Genomic DNA, 19583 nt, shown 5'->3' on the forward strand with positions numbered 1-19583 from the left:
AATATATTTTGGTATTTTAGGGAAAGGTTGGTTTCCTGCTCGCGTTCTCAGCGGGCCCGGGGAACCGGCGGGGGTCGTTCTCGGCGCTTCTGGTGAGAAACGAGCAGGGCGGTGGCCGGCGGCGCCTGAAGGCGGACGGGGCGTCGGGCCCCCCCGCGGCCAGCCTCGGGGCTTGGGGCTCGGGCTTGGGGCTCGGGCGGCCAGCGGGGGGCGCCTGCGGCCGCTCCGCCCCCCCCCCCCCCCCGCCCGCACCGCCGGATCCCGCCCGCGGCCGGCGCGGCCACTCGGGCGGCGGAGGCGGTGGCGGCGGTGGCGGCGGCGACGGCGGCCGGAACACCGGCGGGAGCGGCGGCGGCGGCAGGTGAGTGCGGCGGCAGCGACCCGGGACCCGGCGCGGGGAGGTGCGGCGACCCCGAGGGGCAGCGCGCGCCGCCGTTCGCGTCCCCGGGCCCCGGCGCCGTGGGGGGTGTCGCGCGGGGTGTCTGCGCGCTCCTCGCCGCGCGCCGGCCCGGCCGCACCCAGGCGGAGACCCGGTGGGTGTGGGGCCGGGGCGGCGTCGGCCGGCCGGGCCTCCCGGGAAGGGCGTGGAGGCGGGATGCCGGGCCGAGCGGCCCCGGTTCCCCGCGCTCTCCTCCTCTTCCTGCGAGGTTTGGGGTGCGTCTTCTCGGATGCTCCCTCCCTGGGTCCTCTGCCCCCCTCCCGGCTAGTGCTGCGGGAGAAGCCTCGCAGACAGAGCCCCAGCTGTTAGGAGCTGGGGCCCAGCCCCACTTTCCGGATGGTAAGACTGAGACCTGCCGGAGGGCCACGGCGCTGTGCCTTCCCCCGCTTGCACCCCGGGCCGGTTACCCTCGGACCCGTGCTGGCAGGCTCGTTGGCCTGGGATGGTCCGGAGGGGCTGGTTGGTTAGGTTTCCCAGACTTGGACAAGGCCCGGGCCCCTGGGGGCCAGTAGAGTGTACAGAAAGTAACAGTAACACCTCAAGGGGAGAAGGCTCAGTGAGGGCCAGACCAGGGCTTGGGGCTGGAGGCAATCTCCTCGCTGGTTAAGGGGGGATGGGAGGGGGGAGAGCGCAAGGCGCTGGCCCGTGACTTAAATCCCACTGGAGGAAACCTGAAACCTAAACCTTACACCTGGAGGAAATGGGTAAAGGTGGTAGCTGACCCTGGTGGGGGGAGAGAAGCTGGAGCCTCTCTCAGGGGCGGTTGAAGGTTTCTATCTTGGGTCCCCTCCCTCGGAGGCCAAGAGCTCCTGTTCTTTCTGAGTCCCAGAGTCAAAGCTGGAAATGAGAGTTTAGGCCCCGTTGCTAGAATTGGAGCCTTGCGGACAAGGAGCACATTTGCCCTGGGTGGTGAGGTTGTGCCCAGAACGGCTGGATCCGGAGCAGCGTTGGGCCTGCCAAGGTGCCCCCAGAACTGGTCCCCAGGGATGCTCAAGGGGGTGTGAATGAAGGGCCAACAGGCCCGCGCAGATCTCGGTGTGATGAGTGGGCTGGGCAGGCAGGGGTTTGGGGCTCCGTTGTTCAGTCACTGCTTTGTCACGTGGGCAGCTGCCCTCACAGTAGTGGGGAGCGTGTCTGGTGTGGACCTGGGGCTGTGGGGGGGGGGGGAGACCCCAGGTGTGGTGAGGAGGCCCCATAGGAGTGGCCAGCTGAGCCGGGGGAGCAGAGGCGGGCAGCTGCCTCCCCCAGGGCTCAATGTTCGGGGTCTTCACAGGTGGGATCCTCTTCGCTCCACTCTTGATGCTCTTAAGCTTTGGAGAGGGGTTGCTCTTGGGCCTTTTATGGCCGGGGGGGCGGGGTGGGCAGGGAGAGGTGGGAGCCCTTGGATTTCTGAGGCCAGGTGGCTTACAGAGCCGCAGCACATCCCCTCTACCATTGGATCCTGTGACTTAGGGCCGGAATGACCTGCCCCATCTACAGGTGGGAAAGCTGAGGTCTTCAACGTTCTCTTGACAACGTAGGCCTGGGGCTGGAACTAGGGCCTGGCCTGTTAGCTTTCCCCATCCTGTTCTGGCGGGTCTGTTTCACCTGGTTCTGGTGAAGTCTGTTTGAGTATACGTCGGGAGCCTGACCCCACCCCAACAGGCAGAGTCTCAAGTGGACCCCTTAAATCCACTCTGCTCCCCTCCCTCCACCAAGGGCACACCACATTGCCGGCTCACCTCTCCCTTCCTCCTGCTCCTGCCTTTTCCCCGAGGATGCTCTGGGGCTTTGCTGCTGACCTCCACCTCTGGGATGCTCTCCTCTGAACCTAGGCGCACAGGCACGGCTGACGGGGGATAGCGGCTTATGGTGACTCTGTGGCTGACTCCAGCTAAGGGAGCCTTGAGCGGCCAGCCTGGGCAGGAGGCAAAGAGACGAGTTAGGCGTGCTCCCTGCCCTCCCGAGCCCACTAACCCATTGGGGGAGACAAAGTGCACCTGACCCCAAACACGTGTGTAGGGAGCGCCTCACAGGCAGGCCCGTCTGCGCGTGGCACGCTGGGGAAGGACGGACGGGGAGAGGTCTTCATTGGGACATCTTTGGGGGAGTCTGGTGATCTATCATTTTCTGCCTTATTCATGCTTTTATATTTTCAAAATTGTCTAAAAGGAAGAAAAGCAAAACTTGATTCCTTTTTCATTTGCTCTGGAAAACTTTTCAAGAGCAGTTCTGCCTCTGAAGCTTGGACTGGGGTTTGCAGGTCTGGTCTGGGGACAGACGGAAACTTCTGAATTTAATAGGGCGTCCAAGGGGAAGGTCCTAGGATTTTGAAATATTTCAGCACAGATGAGCCTTAAAACCAACAGAACGGCCTGGAACTCAAGCAGAAGACAACGTGCTAACTGGTCTGCTGCAGACCTTCCTGTTGGCAGTGTTGCTTCCCCCGCGGCGAGTCCGAGGGGAGCTGTGGCTCCCGACCCGGCTGCTGGAGAGCCATCTGATGGGGGCTGGCTGGCAGGTAGATGGGAGCCGAGTGACGACAGCCTCCAGGCCCTGAGCCACACCCATCTGGGAACCAAAGAGAGCGGTTTCCTCAGCTGGTGCTTGGCCTAGGTTAGAACTGGGGAGAGGGGCTCCAGGCCCAGAGAGCTGTTGATGACACCACATCCCGGAGGGTCCTCACTGAGGAAAGCGAGTGTGTGCGATCAGCCCACAGGCTTCTTCTCCGGCCTGAGTAGCACAGACTGCACGACCCCTCGAGCCCTGCATCTTTTCTGCTCCCTGCACGGGGAACTCCACTCCTACCTCCCGGCCCTCGCGCTTGCTGTGCCTTCTTCCTGTAAACCCTCCCTCCCATGCAACCACCTCACACGTCTTAGAAAGTGCTCTGCCCCCCCCCCCCCTTGGACAGCCGACCTCAGGGTTCTCATTCAGTGCTGGGGGACTGTGGGTCAGGGACCTGGCCTGGGGGCCCTTTCGACCTCAGGCTTTGGTTCTTGGGCCTTTGCCTTCCTCTGCCTTTTGAACATGGACGTTTGAGCCTGAATTGTCACTTTAAGAGGGGGGAGAGAGGAAGGCAGGCGCCATGGTTCCCTCCCACCCCCAGCCCTCCACTGCCCTCTCTGTCTCCCAGCTTATTATAGAGGGGGCTGCATGGAGCCCCGCAGGGTGCGGTGGTGGGCACAGGGCCAGGGCCATTGCCAGGTGTACAGAGCAGGCAGCAGGAGGCCACTCCTTCAGTTAATGACCACCTGCCTAGTGAGGTGGCTGGGAGCAGTCCGGTTTTTTGCAGAGGGAGCCACTGTTTCCAGCTATTAACAACAAAGCCTATTATTTGCAAGCTCTTACAGCCCAGCAGACAAGAGCACAGCCTCTGGAGGGGACCTCTTGGGCTTGAGTCTCAGCTCGACATTTCCCAGCTGTGTGACTTAGGGCAAGTGCTTCAACCTCTCTGAGCTTGTTTCTCATCTGTGAAATGGAGACAGTAAGAATACTTATCTTGAAGGTTAAGGAACGGTTCCAGATTAAAGCTGACCAAGGGGACAGGACAACCAAACTCAGTATGGGAACTCAGGCTGGGGAAAAAACAAACAAACAACAAAACTATTGCATACAGGACCTTGTTGGGACAGTGGACGAAACTGAATATGAACTGTAGATAAAAGCATCGTGTCAACGTTAAATGACCTGATAACTATTTATAGGGGTCCTTGTTCTTCGGAAACATGCACTGAAATATTTAGGGGTAGAGCGGCACAGCGGAAGCAATCTCCTTCCAAATACTGAAGAGAGACACGTATAGAGACAGATCTTAAAGTGACACAAGACAGCACAAGTAGGCAAATCTACGTGAAAAGTGTAGGGGATTCTTTGTGCTTTTCTTGTAACTTTTCTGAAAGTTTGAAGTTATTTCAAAATGCAAAGTTAAAAAAAATGCGTGATGGACTGAAATGACATTAATTCACGTTACTTAGAATGGTGCCAGGCATTCCCTGTTCACTGTTGCTTTTTATTATCATTAGTCTGGGCAAAGTGTAGCTTATTGTCCCAGTGACCGGTGTTTTTTCCACTTTATAGATGATACACTTGAAGACCAGAGAGGTTAAGTGGTTTGCTCCGGGTCACACAGCAGTAAGTCCAGAGCACTGATAGGAGAACGGCTTACTATTTATTTTGGATTCATTGTCAGAATCTGAAACTATGAGATTCTACACAAAAACCCAGATTTCCAGCTTTATGCCGTGTCACACCCCGGTCCTCCCTCAATCCCGCCCGCAGCCCTAAGCAGTGCGCCTGGCTCTTCCGGAGGGATGCAGAATGGCTGACACCCCCCCCCCCCCCCGCCGGCCCCATGTCTAGAGTGTTGGAGGGGCTCACTGAAGGTCCCCAGGCTGCAGTCTTCATCTGGGTTGGTGTGTGCGGGTAGGTAGTCAGTTATCCCCTCTGAGCCTCTGGGTCTTCCTCTGGCAGGTGGGGTTTTACCACCTTCCTGGAGGGCGGGCAGAAGGGTCTGGCATGTCAGCCTCAAGCAGGGTGGACTTCTGCGTGGGGCCATGAGGACTCTTCATCCCAGTGTGTGGCCTCCGACGCCCCTGGGTCCCCACCAGCCTGGATGCAGGGTCAGGAGGTACCCGAGAGGCGGATGAAGGAGCAAAGGCAGGAAATGGGCCTGGCCGTCTGGGGGTGGGCGGTGGGGAGGGCAAGGCTGGGTGGGCACCGTTTCCATGGCTTTGTAAGTGTGCCTTACAGTCCCAATCTCACAGAGGAGGGAACGGCCCCCATGGGGATGGGTGGGAGGAGTGCACTTGGTGGGTCTCCCCAACAGATGGGGAAACTGAGGCTCAGAGAAGCGATGTGAACTTCAGAGGTCCCACAGCCATGCTGCTTCTGTCTCCTTGGCCAAGGCTCTTTTTACTTTCCCAGGAGAAGGACAAAGTCAGCTCATATCTTCCTTTTACATGGCTTGAATTTTTTATGTTAATTACAGAAAAAATTCACATTATTGAAAAATAAGAAAACTCAAGCAGTAAAGTGAGGAAAAAGACCAGAATCTGTACTCTTGGAAGGAACTCATTAATATACGGGTATATATTCTTCCAGAGGGCTTTTGTTTTGTTTTGTTTAAGGACAGGAAAACAAATTGCACACGACAAATGTCTTTCTTGTCCTCTAAGGAAAGTTCCGCCAGCCCAGCGTGCCCCCACGCTTTGTGACTGCAGTCCTCGGGGATCTCAGGCACATCAGGCTGGCCCGGCCTCCTGGCCTCCGGTGCGCCAGCAGACCTGGGGGGTTTCTCCGTCCCCTATTGTTGGACACGTAGGTTGTTCCTGATATTTTTGTGGTTAGAGCGTTCCTCCAAGGGAGCCGGCAGCAAAGGGTTTGCACACGCTGGGGATTCTTTGTGTAGCGTAAATGAGGAGGGGTGCACCCCCTGCCCGGCAGACGCAGGTTTGCGGTAGGCAGCGTCTGGGGGCACAGAGGGCGCTCTGCTCCCTCCCGGGAAACTGCTTTGTGGTCAGCAGGTGAGGCGGGGAGGGGCTCCCACCAGGGCTTTGCAGGGAGGGGGTTCATTCTTGTGCCCTGGCTAGTCCTGGAAGCCTTTAAGCTCCTGTGGGGGTGGCGGGTGGAGGCTGAAGCCAAGGAGGAGGAGTGTGTCTGCCCGGTAAGGGGGTGACAGTGGAGCCTGGGACCCTGCCCACCCCCCCACCCCACCCCTCTGCACAGGGGCCTGAGGTTCCGGTCGGGAGCTCATCCCTTGTGGTCTGGGGGTGGGGCCGGGAGCAGGATTGAATTTGGTTTTGTCGATAAGTTCTAGCTCTGGGACCTCGGGTGCGTGGCTCTCCCTCCCAGGACAGCACATTTCCCATCGGTGGGAAGGGGCTTCCCACGACCCCTTCACTGCTGAGACTCGGACAAGACGCCAGAGTTCTTCCAGGGACCAGGTCTCAGCTTCACTAGGGAAGGATTACAGGGATACAGGGAAGACAGACGTGACCGCCACTGCATACCCATCCCTTAGCGGCCACCGTTTCCAGCTCTTGGCCACCCTGGAGTCCTCCCTCCTCCCCCACACTTTCCCCTCCAGACCTATCGCTTTGTCTGGACAAATTGTAGTATATATTACTGCAAGATAGGGTCTCCTCAACAGATGGGGAAGCTGAGGCTCAGAGAAGCGATGTGACACCCCCCCCCCCGATTATTACCACACCTGAAACCTAGCAATATTCTCTACCATTGTAGCTATCCATTCAGAGTTCAAATTTCCAATCGTTCCATATATATCAAATATATACATCTATTTTAGTTTTTAAAAATGTGGGTCCAAATAAGGTCTATATAATGAGATTGCACGACATCGTTCCCAAGTCGTCTTTCCTCTGTAGGATTGATAGTCATCCACTCTGTCCCTGGTGCCAAGTTTTTTTTTTTTTTTTTTTAATGTTATTTATTTGAAAGAAAGAACCAGAGAGCACAAGTGGGGAAATGGCAGAGGGAGAAGCAGGCTCCCCGCTGAGTAGGGAGCCTGACACGGGACTTGATACCAGGACCCCAAGATCATGACCTGAGCCGAAGGCAGATGCTTAACTCAGTGAGCCACCCAGGAGCCCCATTTTGGGGGTTTTCTGAAGCCAGATCGCTTTCCGACAGTAGAGCCCCCTATCACGTGCAACACATTCCTCCTATTGTGAACCTCCGGTGAGTCGGGAGGGGAATCTGGAGGCTTGATATCACTCCGTTTCGATCACACGACAGCAGCTGGAGACAGAGCCGGGCTTGCCGGCTTCTGGGAAGTTGGCGTTGTCTGCTCTCATCTCTTGTGTGATGCCTGCGGCCACAGATGTTCAGTGGCTTGAATGTTGTAGCATTTTTAATTATAAACCTTTCCATTTTCTTTCTTTTTTTTAAAAAAGATTTTATTTGACAGACAGCCAGAGAGAGAGGGAACACAAGCAGGGGGAGTGGGAGAGGAAGAAGCAGGCTCCCAGCGGAGAAGCCCGATGCGGGGCTCGATCCCAGAACACCGGGATCACGCCCTGAGCCGAAGGCAGACGCTTAACGACTGAGCCACCCAGGCGCCCCTAAACCTCTCCATTTTCACCTGGTTACAAGGGATGCTGAGTTTGGCACTGGGGGAGAACTTCGTCTCAGGACATTGTTTTTTCTGATTCTTGTTTTTCCTTCATGGTAGTTTTACCTGGTATCTCTTAATAACACGGGTAATTAATTTTTTTTTTTTTTTAGAGAAAATTGGAAAATAGTCGTAAATATGAAGATAGGTATGGACATAAAACCATGAAGTTCTACCAACTTAGTGGTAACTCCTAAGATTTGAGTACATCCTTCTAGATTTTTAAAAAAAATTTTATTGGGGGGCGGAGAGCGCACAAGCAGGGGGAGCAGCAGAGGGAGAAGCAGGCTTTCCGCTGATGCGGGGCTCGATCCCAGGACTCTGGGATCCTGGCCTGAGCTGAAGGCGGACGCTTCACCGATCGAGCCACCCAGGAGCCCCTCGATTTTCTTGGGTACAAAAAAAATACACGTCTGTGCTGTTGTTAAATGAAGCCGAGCTGGCACTCCACACACTGGTCCGTGGCTGCCGTTTTCATGGTGTGGCATCACTCACGGTGGTGACCCCCTCCCTAGGATCTGCGGGGCGTCGCGTGGCCTTCCCCCCCACCCCTCGGCGGGCCACACCGCAGCTGGGTGTGGGGAAGGACAGGCGGCTGCCGGCGCGGCCCGGCTGCCAAGTTTTTCAAAGGAAATGAGGACTTTTGGTTGGCAGGGCAGCCGCTTTCACATCTGTTCTTTTAGGATTCTCCGCTGTTACCCAACACCCTGTGACCCTGGCTGCCCCCGTCCTGGTCCCAAGCCCCGTCTCCCAGGCCTGGCAGAGGCCGGGGCCGGCAGGGTCACGGGAGCCAGCCCCCTGCCCTCCGGTGGGCCGTACCCCCCCCAGGATGCAGGGCAGGGCGGATTCCCGCAGAGGAGGGGAGGGCTGAGAGCAGCGGGGTTAACAGCCGAGATGCTGTTTCCTTAGCACGTGTTTATTTGGAGTGGCTTTGAGGCTCACCCCAAGCCGCCCCTCAGGACCACCCCCGAGTAGGAGTTAGGAGGCCCTCGTTCCATCCTGTCACTTGTAACCGGTCGCATGACCCCAGCCAGCCCCTCTCCTCTGGAAAGCCGGTTTTCTGCCCGTGAAGGCGTGAGCCAGAGCGCGCCCATATGTTCCCAGTCTGGGAAAGGAAGGGATCCCGGCCCAGCCCTGAGCCCACAGCCAGGAAGAGATGAAAGCAGGGGCCGGAGGTGAGTTGATGCCTTGGAATGCACCCCCCCCCCAAGTGTGAAAACTCAGTCTGGAGAGAAGGTGAGTGACGGGGCCCCGAGGCCGTGGCTGCCTCACGAGGCCCCCTCCGTGGGGCTCTCACTGCGGCCCTCCTGGCCGCGAGCCTGGAAGAGCGGGGCCAGCGAGGGGCCAGTGCTCAGCTGGCCTGTCTGGACCCCCAGGCGGGCGCGGGAGAGGGGGCACGCAGGCCGCAGGTGGCGCAGAGTGGGTGCCGTGTGTCCGCTCTGTGCGCTCGGGGGGGAATCTGAGTGCAGATCCGTTAGGCGGGAAGGTCGCTGCGGGCTTCTTGAGTGCCTGGTGCCCGGGAGAGGTGGGTCTCCCGAAGAGGAGGGGTGACCCTGGGTCACTCCTGAGCAGGCCAGGGCCGCGGCGGCGAGAGGGAGTCCATCGGCTTGGGACCGGGGCCGAGGGCTTGCGTCTAAGGAGGCTCCGTCGCAGGGCTGGCAGTGTGGTGCGGCCTGAGGGAGGGCCCTCAGCTCCCTGCCACGGAACTGCCTCAGTGTCCTCACGACAGGGTGGCCGGCTCCCTCCAGAGCCAGTGCTCCAAGAGGGGGCGAGGGGGAAGCCACGCTGTCTTTCATGACCTCAGAGTCACACGTTGTGATTTCTGCCGTATTTTGTGGGTCACAAAGAGAGTGTAGGAGGGACATGAACCCCGAGGGTTGTTGGAGGTCATTTGGAGGCTGACTACGCAGTGGCAAAGATGGTGCTGGTAGCTTCTAGGTCCCAGCCTAGCCGGCTGTTGAAATGAGAGCACCTTTTTCCAACTGGATCTCACTGGACCACTTTGGGTCCCATGCCCATTCCTCGGTGGACAGCGGTCTGGTTCCCCACAGGAAGAGGGAGCCGTTACCAGAGTGGACATGTTTGCTGCAGAAGGAGTAGAGCCCTGTAAACCCTCTGTGGAGAGGCCTGTGGCGCTCTGCAGCCCAGAGGCGGTAGTGATGGGACGCTGGGGAAGGCTTCCTGGAAGAGGTGGCATTTATACTTGTTTTGGCAGGATGCGCAGCGTTTTGACCATTCCTGGTGGAGAAGGCTCTGAGTCAAGGTATGGAAGAATGAGGCATGGAATGTGGGCTCAGGGATGTGCTGGGATCCCTTTCTTTCCCCGGGTGGGGACATATGGACGCACTTAGGCTCAGTCCTTCATTTAACAGGCAGGAGACTGGGTTTCGAGAGGGCAAGGGACTGGTTGAGGTCATGCAACTGGTCATGAGTTATAGGATAGAATGAGGGCCTCTGATTCCTAATCGGGGAGGATGACAACATGAGTTGTAGGGGTCAGGACTTGACTCAGGAGGCATAGTAAAGCCATGGAAAGCCTTTTTTTTTTTTTTTTTTTAGATTTTATTTATTTGTCAGAGAGGGAGACAGCCAGCGAGAGAGGAAACACAAGCAGGGGGAATGGGAGAGGAAGAAGCAGGTTCCCAGCAGAGCAGGGAGCCCGATGCGGGGCTCGATCCCAGGACCCTGGGATCACGACCTGAGCCGAAGGCAGACGCTTAACGACTGAGCCACCCAGGCGCCCCCATGGAAGGCCTTTGACCTGAGTAGTCACGTGGTAGAGCCAGGATCTGGGGTTTGAAACAGAACCCACTCTGTCTGGCCTCCCTTGCCTTCTGGCTTTAACTGAGCACATTCTCTGTGCCTTACACACGTTTCTCACCTAAGCCTTCCAGGCTTCCAAGGAGCCGGGTGGCTTTACAGACAGGGCTCCTGGGCTGCCAGGATCAAGCTTGGCCAGGGTTGCTCCGTGGGGCTCTGACTCTAGTGCTTGTAAGCCTGTTCCTTCCTCGTCCATGGGACGAGGGGCTGGGCTGGCAAATCAGCAGCCTGATTGCTCAGACCTCTCTCAGGGCTCCTCTGGCGTGTGGGGAACCCCCTGACTTTAGGGGAAGGAAAAGATGAGGTGACTGTAGTACAGATGGCATTTTCCTGCTCACCCCCTGTCCCGGAGACCTGCCTGGAGTCCCAAAGGCATCGGGTGCTGTGGGGTTTCTTCCCGAGGGGAAGGGCTTGACATCTGTTGGCTCAGGGCTTGGCGCTATTTGTCCTTTGACCGCCTGACAGCTCTGTCTTGTTTCTGTGGTGGTTTTATTCCTTCTTGCCCACTGTTTCGTGGCCTTACCACTTTCTAGCCTGTGACTCCTGGGTGGGTGAGGTCTCCCTGCCTGGAGCTCTGGTCCACGTAGCTCGTGTCCATGGGTGATTCTCCCAGACCTTTGGGCAGGCCTTGGTGGGCACAACCTTAGCCTGGGAGCTTGGTCATTGGGGGGCTGTGTCCAAGTCCCGTTTGTGTCCCCAGCACCAGAGAGGGGTCCTGGCCATGGGGAGGAGAGTATAGTGGGATTTTGGAGTTTGAATCCGGGCTCTGCCTTTTCTTAGCTGTGTGTGCTTAGGCAAGTGTGGCCTCTCTGAGCCGCAGCTTCCTGTTTTGCAGAAGGGGCAGCATAGCAGGACCTTCCTCGTGGGGCTGATGGGCAGTTGTGTGAGGCTGTGCTCGATGCCAGCATATAGCTGGTGTCCAGATGCTGATCGTAAGGCTCTCAGCCTGTGCGCACAGGCCCTGCCTGCCGGGACCTTGAACTCTGTGTGACGGCTGGGGGGTCAGGTGCCCAGTGGCCAGGGCTGGGGGTGCGGCAGGTCAGGAGGGAAGAGCCTGGCCACGGCCTCCTCTGAGGACGGAGCTGAGACGGAGGCCTGGGGGAGGCAGGAGTGTCAGCTGGGAAAACTGGGCTCTGTTCTCTACTTTCTTACCAAACAGTAGGTGTTGCTGTCAGGATAAAAGGTAGGAAGTGACTCCAGGCCCCAGGTCACTTGTTGAACAGGCTCCCTGAGGACCAGGAGGGCCTTTCCTTCCATCCTAGGACGCTTCAGCTCTCTGCTTCCCGGCCCTTCCTAGCCTGCTGCCCCACACTGAGCACCACATGATCCCAATGGGGCAGTCGAGAGTTGGCCAAGCCGAAGGGGCTTGCTTCCTGGCCTCCGGGGCCCAGGGACGCTGGGGTTCTCTGGGGGCTCGAGCTGCTCAGAATAGCAACTCAAGGCATGGGCCTTGGCTTCGGGGCCGCTGTGAAATGGAGAGGCAGCCGAAGAGGCCGGAGGCCTTTGACCTTCCAGAGCTGATCACGACGTGGGTGGGGAAACCGAGGCTCAGGGCCTGCCTGTGAGCGGGGGAGCCAGGATGAGGCTCGGTGCCGGGCCGCTCTCGCCTTTAATGCTCATCAAAGATGCATTTACTCCTGGCCTCCAACCGTCTTCTCGGGGCTTCTAGCGGAGGTTTTGGTGCTTGTTTTATTTTCACTTTTTGAAAAGCGTTCCAGCTTCAAGCTTCCAATTTCCATGAAGTCATTGGAGCCAGGAGCCTGGCCTGATGCCTCTCCCCACTTCTGTTGAGGGCCCCGCTGCAGCTGGGAGAGGCCCCCCTCCCACACCCCCGGAGGCGCCGAGCTCAGGGCTCGGCCTTAGCTTTTGTGCGGCGGCTGCCGGGGAGCAGGAAGTTGTGGGTCCCAGATGTGACTCGCTCTCGGTAGGTAGCCGGCGGCGGAGGCTTCCCATGTGTGCGCCCAGACGCCGGCCGTGGAGGGGCGGGCGTGGGCCGGGCCACCTCCACGCGGGCTCAGACCCCGGGGGCCTGGACGAGAGCCAGGTAAAGGGCCGTGGGGATGGGGCGCCCTGTGTCCTGGCGGCCTGGGCCTGAGGGGAGCGCGGGCTGGGCCTCCCCCACCGGCCGGGGTGGACAGGGTCTGGGCTGCGGAAGGCAGGGCAGCTCCTGGACTGAGGGCCTGGACAGCTGGTCCCAGGCTTTGCCCAGCCCGACGAGGGGGTGCTGTTAGTTCTGTGGCGGGGTGCTCACTGGGCTCCTTCCACCTGGAATCCCGTCGGCCCTGGACTCTCAGATGTCCACTTTTCTTGGCAAGGTTGTCATTTTACACTTACAAGTACACGCGTCTGAATGACGGTAACAATGAGCGAGGGAAGGGCAGTCGAACTTAGTTTGTTACATTAAAAAGAAAAATAAGCCGAAATACAAACTCTGAAAGTGACCCATGCCCAAGAGACAGAACCAAGATGCCTCAGGAAAATGGAATCGGCTTCCTTTCCCTCCAGCCCCTCCCACCCGGAGGGCCCCGGGGACCGACATGGACCTGTGGGAGTAGGTCCTTCTGGAACATTCTGTGGGCTCTTCCAGACCCAGGCACACAGCAAAGCAGGTGCCTCGTTTCTGTGTCACCACCCGGGCTCAGGACAGCTGGCCCTGGGCGCTTCCTCTCTAGCCAGCCCTTGGGGGAGGGGAGCGGCAGAGGGCTGGGCTGGGGTCGGTGCCGCAGGGCCCCTGGCCCCCGAGGTCTGGCCGGTGGCCGGAGTCTGGGCTGGCTCTGCTTGGATGGCTGCGTGGCCGTGGGCCACAGACGTGCAGGTGGGCAACTCCAGGATGGCCCACACGAGAGGGACTAGGCCAGCCTTTCTCAGACAGGTGTTCCGGGGTGGGGGGTGTTTAGCCTACGTGGGATAAGCATGTGTAAAATTTGCTAGGTATTTATTTTAATGTATCTGAGAAACTCACAAACCTGTAACCAGGACCTCGCGTCTGGGAGTTCATGATGTCCCCTTGCCTGGGACGGGGCTAAAGATACTGAAACGAGAAGTGAGCGGACCTAAGCGGAAGTGTGGAGGGACCAGCTTTGCCGGAAATGCAGCGTCTGTGGGGCCGAGTCGGGGAGGGTCTGTTCTGGGAGGGTCTGTTTCTAACCGAGCGGCGGGTCTCCCCACCTCCAGATGGGGGCCTTCTGGGGTTTTCCTGTGGCTTCTGATGTGAGGTGTGGGTGCAGAGGAAGGGTGGCTCTCAGATTGTTCCGGATTCTGGGCCCTCAGAAGGGAAGGTGTGAACTTTGTGGGGGAAGAGTGTCTTGTAGAGTTTGAGTGCAAAGCAGTGGCTGGTTTACCGGCAGCCGGTTCTGGGGGTGGGGAGAGGGGTGGTCTCGAAGGGCCCCTTTGTCGGAGCAGGTCTCGGGGTCTCGAGAGGGAGACTTCCTGTGAGTCCTGCAGGAATGGGGGTCGGTGCAGGGAGGGACTAGGCAGTGAGTGGTGGAATGGGGCAGGAGGAGGGCCTCTAAACAGGCCAAAGGTGCTTTTTCGAGAGGAGATAAAGGTCAGACTTCATGTTGTGGGGACATGTCCCCCCTTTACAGTTTGTAACTCATGGTTTAACCCATTTCCTGCTCCCCTCACCCCCACCCTGTGCGGTAGATACCCCCCATCCTCTCCTACCCCGTTTGCCGAGAAGACAGGGGCCCAGCAGGGCACTTTCTCCTCCTGGGTCCTACAGCGAGTCCGCCCCCAGGGTGGTCCAGGAGCACACACTTCCTGTCATGGAGGGTCACCAAGTCTGAGGCCTCAAGTGGGGTCAGGACGTGGGGCCTCCTCTTTGGAGAGGCTGGGTGGAGCAAAGCTGAGCCAGGGCTCCGGGTGGCTTTGAAGGGTGAGTAGGGGGTGACCCTCACCTTGGGGAGGGAGGAATCTGGCTCCCCTGAGGGGGGACCCCCACCCCGTGGGCCGGGCCTGACCCTTGTCTGCACGCGCTGCAGGGGAGGCTGGGGCAGGGCTGTCCCGCAGCTGGGCCGTGCCTCCTGGGACATGTGCTGGAGTCCTGCTTCTGCTGGGCCATGGGTGATCCGACCCTCTGGATTTTCCCTGACTTGCCATCCTTCCTCCTGGTGCTCGTTGCGAGGTGACCGGTGGCCCATCCCTAGCGTCCCTCACCTTTCTCGTGTCCTGGAGAAAGAGGGCATGGGGCACGTTCACACCGAGCTGATGGCAACTTTCCATCTTCCAGCGCCCAGGCAGCGGCAGGGCTTCCTCCAGCTCGGACTGTTCTGGGGCCGCTGAGGGAGCCACAGAGTGGGTCACGCTGGACGCCCGGGTCAGAGTGGCTGGTTCTAGCCTTTCACGGGTCCGGTCTCAGCGATGGAGGGCAGCAGGTGGTGGGCCTGTCGGGCGTCCAGTGTGTTTGAACAGACTGCATTGCTGCGAGCTGGGGGGTAGTTCGGCTCCGTGAATGAGACCATCATATCTGCACAGCCAGAGAGGCAGGGGTCTTCTGGAGATCATCGGGTCCAGCCCCCTGCCCCCGGGCCCCACTCGGCCTGCTTCATGGGACGTGAGCCAGGTTATTTGAGCCCGTCTGGCATCTGTAAAATGGGTGGCTCATGGTCCCCCACGTATCAGGTGGTTATAGGCTTAAACAGGGTGACACGTTGTATCTGGCACCGCAGAGCCATGACTCGAGGGGAGGTGTTATCGTGGTCTGTCCTGCTTCGGGTGGCAGGGAGGACATGGCCCGGGGAGGGAACCAGGGAGGTCAGGATGGGCAGGGCTGGGTGAGGGGCCTCCCTGGCAGCCTGCAGCCCTTGAGCTCATGGCTGGCTCACGTCTGTGAAGTGGCCGTGCCCAGGCAGGTGGCCAGGAAAGCCACATATGCCTGGAAAACTCTTCCTAGGTGTCTGAGACCAGTGCCCCGAGGTCTGGAGTCTCCCCCGTGGTGGCCGGGGCCCTCCAGTCCACTCCCCTGCCCGGGTGGCCCTCCAGCTCTGCCCCCCTCCCCCAGCTTGCAGACTCTCCACCCACCCACTAGGGCTCCTCCCACCCCCAGCCCCCAGGGAGGGTGACAGGGTGCCCACCTGATGGCCATGGGCATCTGGCTCTAGCTGCCGCTGTCCCCGGATCTCACAGCCACGTCAGGCCTGGGGTGTTGCCCGATCCTGGGTGCTAACCTGGGCTGGAGCACCTTCCTTTCCCGATTCCCCCCCACAAGCCCTCCAGATGTTGGGGTGGGGTGGGGGTGAGCCTTGGGTCAGAAGTGGGCTCAGTTCCTCTTTCGTGGCCTTTCTCCCACGACACTGGATTGTCCCTTCTCCTGACACCGGCTGGTCCCATCGACGGGTCTCTTTCTCGGGCACCGTCCAAGTACCAGCCAAGTGCTGTGCAGGGAGGAGAAAGCTGAGCTGATCCTGCTGTCCACGTGGGGTGGGAGGGCGGCCCTGCGGCCCTGGAGAAGGGGCCGGCGGGCTTCCCGGGTTCCTCTGACACGTGCTGGACCAGTTCTCCTGTCTAGTGTCATGTTCGAACCCCTTCTTCTGGCTTCTGGGGTCCTCTGGTCCCGGCCTCCCCTCCCAGTGCGGTCCTACCTCTGGGGACCCACTGTGCACTCCGGCTAGCCCCCCGACTCGGTCAGCACCCTGCCTGCCTCACTCCTGCCCTTTGCTCAAGTAGCCCCTCTGCTTACTGCTTCCCTACCTCACACCCGTCCTGGCTCGGGTCACCCATTTGAGGGCTCCCCCTCCAGGGGTCCTCAAGCTTGGGAGAAGAGGGGACTTGAGTGGTCTGCTCCGGAGTCAGTGACTTGGCAGCTTTCCCCGCTGCCCCCCTCAGCTCTGTGCCGATCCCCTTCTCGGTGCTGGTGCCAGGGGACACCAGGGACACCCTCCTCTCTCCATCTTCCCCGCTATGCCCCTGTCTGTACCCCTCCCCACCTTGACCATTGGAGGGAATTACCTGTGACTGTCTCAAGGGAAAAGAAACAAATTGAGATCGTCGTTGCGGGAACCCCGATTCGCAGACATATGTGGCCCCTAAGGCTCACCTCCTCCCACTTCCTCCTGTGCCCGGCTGGAGGTGAGGGGGGTGGGAGCGCTCAAGACCGAGGGGGGAGCTCGTGCCCCCCTGGGGCTCGCAGCACAGCAGGCTTGGCTGTGCGCATAGTAGGCCATGCCACCCCTCACCCCTCCGGACCCAGAATACGCTTGTGGGGACCTCTGTCTTCCAGGATCCAAACCCTTGTCATCCCCTCCAGGGGCCTTTCCTGCCCTCGGGAGGTAGCTCAGTGTCCCCACCTCTGACCCCACGGCTGACTCGGGTCGATGGTTCCTGGTGTCACTGGCCGGCTGAGCAGGGAGAGGTCCCGGGCGCTCGGGGCACAGCCCCTTCCCGCACAGGTGGGGAGACTGAGCCCCACGGGCCCCACAGTTTTGGGACAGTGCGCGTTTTCCTGCCCAGAGCTGTGGGGGAGGCACATCTCCCCTGGTCTCGCTAAGTGGTGGGCATGGACATGGATGAGGGGCCACGTGCCCCCTCCTCCTAGCCTCAGTCTCCCCATCTCTGCAGCAGGCAGGCTGACTCCACTCCACGTCTCCCCGCCCATGTGGCTCTGCCCGTCCCTGCTCCCTCCCACACCTGTCTCCCTCGGGCCCATCTGGTGGGGAGCCCTTTGAAGTCAGCTGGAGGTGCTGCTTTAATGGGGGACTCGGGCTAATGGGGAAGCGGCCTTTTTTGAAACCCCAGACTCCCCGGAGCCCCGCTGCCCATGCCAAGGCCCCCTGGGGAGGGGGGTGCCTAGTGTCAGGCAGTGCCTGGGGCAGGGGCCAGCACTTCGATATCCCCTGCTTTTGGGCAGGGGAGCGAGGGAAGGGCTGCCCTTGGGGGGGCTGTCAGGACATCAGGCTGAGACCCCTGGGACTTCGTAACCCCCAGTACCTGCTGATATCAAGGTTTCTCTGGCTGGGGTGACCCCACGTGATGGGACTCCCCGTGTCCTAGCCTCTGAAGCCGCGGAGCGTCTTTGAGTGAGGTAACAGGCCCAGAGAGGTTAATTCACGTGCCCACGGTCACACAGCTCCTCTGAGGTTTGGTCCCTGCGGCTCTGCTCTCCACCGCGAGGCTTTCCTGCCTGCCCGACTCGCAGCCTGAGGCGCTCCCTTGCCCACCCGCGTGGTTCTCTACCTCGTGGGGCTCACTCATTGCATGGGTCTCCTTTCCCCCGCCAGCACGAGCTCTCCAGGGGACCTTGCTCACTGTGGCCTCTGCGTGTCACGCGGTCTGGGGCGTGGGCAGGGGCCCAGGGGGCATGGGTAGGATGGAGGTGCACGGGCCCCAAGGGGGAGTCTGCTCTCCTGTGGTTGAAATAACACAACAAGATTGGCCCCCTAAAGTGTGTGAAGCTTCAGGATTTAGGGGGAAGTTTTATGGCCATGAGGTCACTTCACTGCCAGAATAGGCCAGGGGGCCAGGGACATTTTTATCCCCACTGCTCAGGTGAGAAACCAAGGCCGAGGGGCAGGTGACCTGCCTGAGGTCCCGTGAACAGAAGCAGGGTCACCAGGGTTGGGCCCAGCCCCTGAATGCCCGTTCGGTACCCACTGTATTTGTCTCAGTCCGTGGAGTTTGGGTTTTAAGTGTCCCTTCTGTGGCAGCCAACGGTTGGAGTTTGGAAGCTGGGCAGCGTGTAGCCGGACATCAGCCTTGTGCTGAGTGTGTCACATAGCCAGGCAGGGACAGGCCTGGTGCCCTGTGTCTCGAGGGGCAGTGCAGGCGCTGCGGAAGCAGAGGCAGGCACCGAATCCAGATTAGGAGGGAACTGGGCGGCCCTCCTGGGGGAGGTGGCAGCTGAGCCCGACTCTGAAGGGTTGGGCAGGAGTTTGCTAGGCAGAAGGGGTTTCGGGGGTGGGGAGGTAGGCGGTGCTTTTAGGCGGCCAGCGCCTGGAGACAAAGGGGTGGGGCTTGTTTGGGGAACCGAAATAAGTCCAATCATGCACTTACAAAGAAGCCTCTGGAAGCCCCGGAGGAGTTTTTTGGCCAGGGGGTGAGCAGGACTGGGCTCCGTGTTCTTGGGGTCCCGGACAGGTGTGAGAAGCCGTGGCTGGCTACCCCACGGGGAGGCTTGTGTTTGGGGGTACATGGGGCTCCATCACCGTGGCTTCCTGCGCCCTGCCGGAGCCTGGTTCTGAAAAGAGTTTGTGGAAGGGAGGAGGAAGTGGCCAGGAACAGGGGCTTAGCTATGGGGAGGGCCTCCTGAGCCCCAGTGTGGGTGCAGCTTCAGAGGCCAGGCGGTGGTTTGGTGGGCGGCGGGGAGGTCAGCGGGAACTGACTGCTTCCCTGGCAGAAGGGCTCTTCCAGGCTCTGGGCTGGGCTTCACCAGGCAGTCCCCTGCCCATCTCGTGCCCCCTTGGCCTCACTCAGGTTCTCGGGAAGCCTTGAGAAAGTGGGGTCTCAGCACCTTGGATTAGGGCTGGGCACTCTGGTGGCTGGTCTGGGGGTGGTCTGTGCACTAGGCAGTGGCTTTGGGGGCCCGGAGCAGACAGTGATGTTGTGCTGGGCTCCATGGATGGCCGGGGGCGGCCGTGGCATGGCCTGCTGTTTTGCTTTGTTTTGTTTTAAGATTTTATTTATTTATTTGACAGACAGGGAGAGAGGGAGCACAAGCAGGGGGAGTGGGAGAGGAAGAAGCAGGCTCCCAGCGGAGGAGCCTGATGCGGGGCTTGATCCCGGAACACGGGGATCACGCCCTGAGCCGAAGGCAGACGCTTAACGGCTGAGTCACCCAGGCGCCCCTGGCCTGCTGTGATCTGGGTAGGGGTGTCTTCCCATCTCGTTTTCCCGCTGACCTCTCTCTGGCCAGCTTCTCTGCTTATCTGAGTGGGAGAAGATGAGAGGCTGAGCTCGGACTATAGCCTGGGTCTCTTGACATTCAGCTCAGGGTTCTGTACCCCGCACTGCTTTGCTTCTGGCAGGTGGGGAAATTGAGGCAGGCGGGCTACTTCCGTGCATTGCCTGAGAGAGGCAGGAAGTGCAACAGGGGGATCTTTTCCCGGTTGGTATTTAGAGCCTTTTCTTGCTTTCTCATCTTCAGGGCTGATGGCTTCCCCAGCTGAAAACTGCCCGAGGGCAGGGGCTGTATGCATGCCCAGGCCTTCCCTCCCCTCTTCTCCTCATTCCTACCCTGGAGGCCAAGCGTAAGGCTGCTTCCCTTGCCTGAAAGCAGGT

General features: G+C 59.6%; 2 protein-coding genes across 8 annotated transcripts in view; one reads left to right on the top strand and one right to left on the bottom strand.

Moving 5' to 3' along the window:
- Positions 1-19583, top strand: part of ADCY7 (adenylate cyclase 7) — a 55031-nt gene that overhangs the window by 67 nt on the left and 35381 nt on the right. For 2 of the 7 annotated variants that reach the window (XM_057314120.1, XM_057314122.1), the window contains exon 1: positions 292-361. The exons of 1 other annotated variant lie outside the window; for it this stretch is intronic. The gene's annotated coding sequence lies outside the window, so the exon portion shown is untranslated. Of the gene's footprint in view, positions 1-291; positions 362-12195; positions 12295-12315; positions 12415-18336; positions 18444-19583 lie in introns of those variants that run through there. 4 more of the 7 variants (XM_044382371.3, XM_044382372.3, XM_057314121.1 and 1 more) reach the window with 4 other exon arrangements.
- LOC125283286 (basic proline-rich protein-like) lies at positions 17-9346 on the bottom strand. Its single transcript, XM_048223683.1, has 3 exons — positions 8848-9346; positions 2161-2336; positions 17-640 (listed from the first exon to the last, which is right to left on the bottom strand). Exons 1-3 carry the CDS (start codon positions 9344-9346, stop codon positions 17-19), a joined length of 1299 nt encoding a protein of 432 aa, XP_048079640.1.

The sequence above is a fragment of the Ursus arctos genome, unplaced genomic scaffold, assembly GCF_023065955.2.
Source record: "Ursus arctos isolate Adak ecotype North America unplaced genomic scaffold, UrsArc2.0 scaffold_19, whole genome shotgun sequence".
Classification (NCBI taxonomy): Eukaryota; Metazoa; Chordata; class Mammalia; order Carnivora; family Ursidae; genus Ursus; species Ursus arctos.

Excerpts from the sequence above, each read along its gene's own strand:
- LOC125283286 (XM_048223683.1), bottom strand. The coding sequence starts at position 9,346 with ATGAAAGACAGCGTGGCTTCCCCCTCGCCCCCTCTTGGAGCACTGGCT. Across the intron at positions 2,337-8,847 it reads TCGCGGCCAGGAGGGCCGCA|GCTGGCCGCTCAAGGCTCCC; the intron begins GTGAGAGCCCCA and ends CCTCCTGCCCAG. Across the intron at positions 641-2,160 it reads GGAGCAGGAGGAAGGGAGAG|GAAGAGGAGGAGAGCGCGGG; the intron begins GTGAGCCGGCAA and ends CAAACCTCGCAG.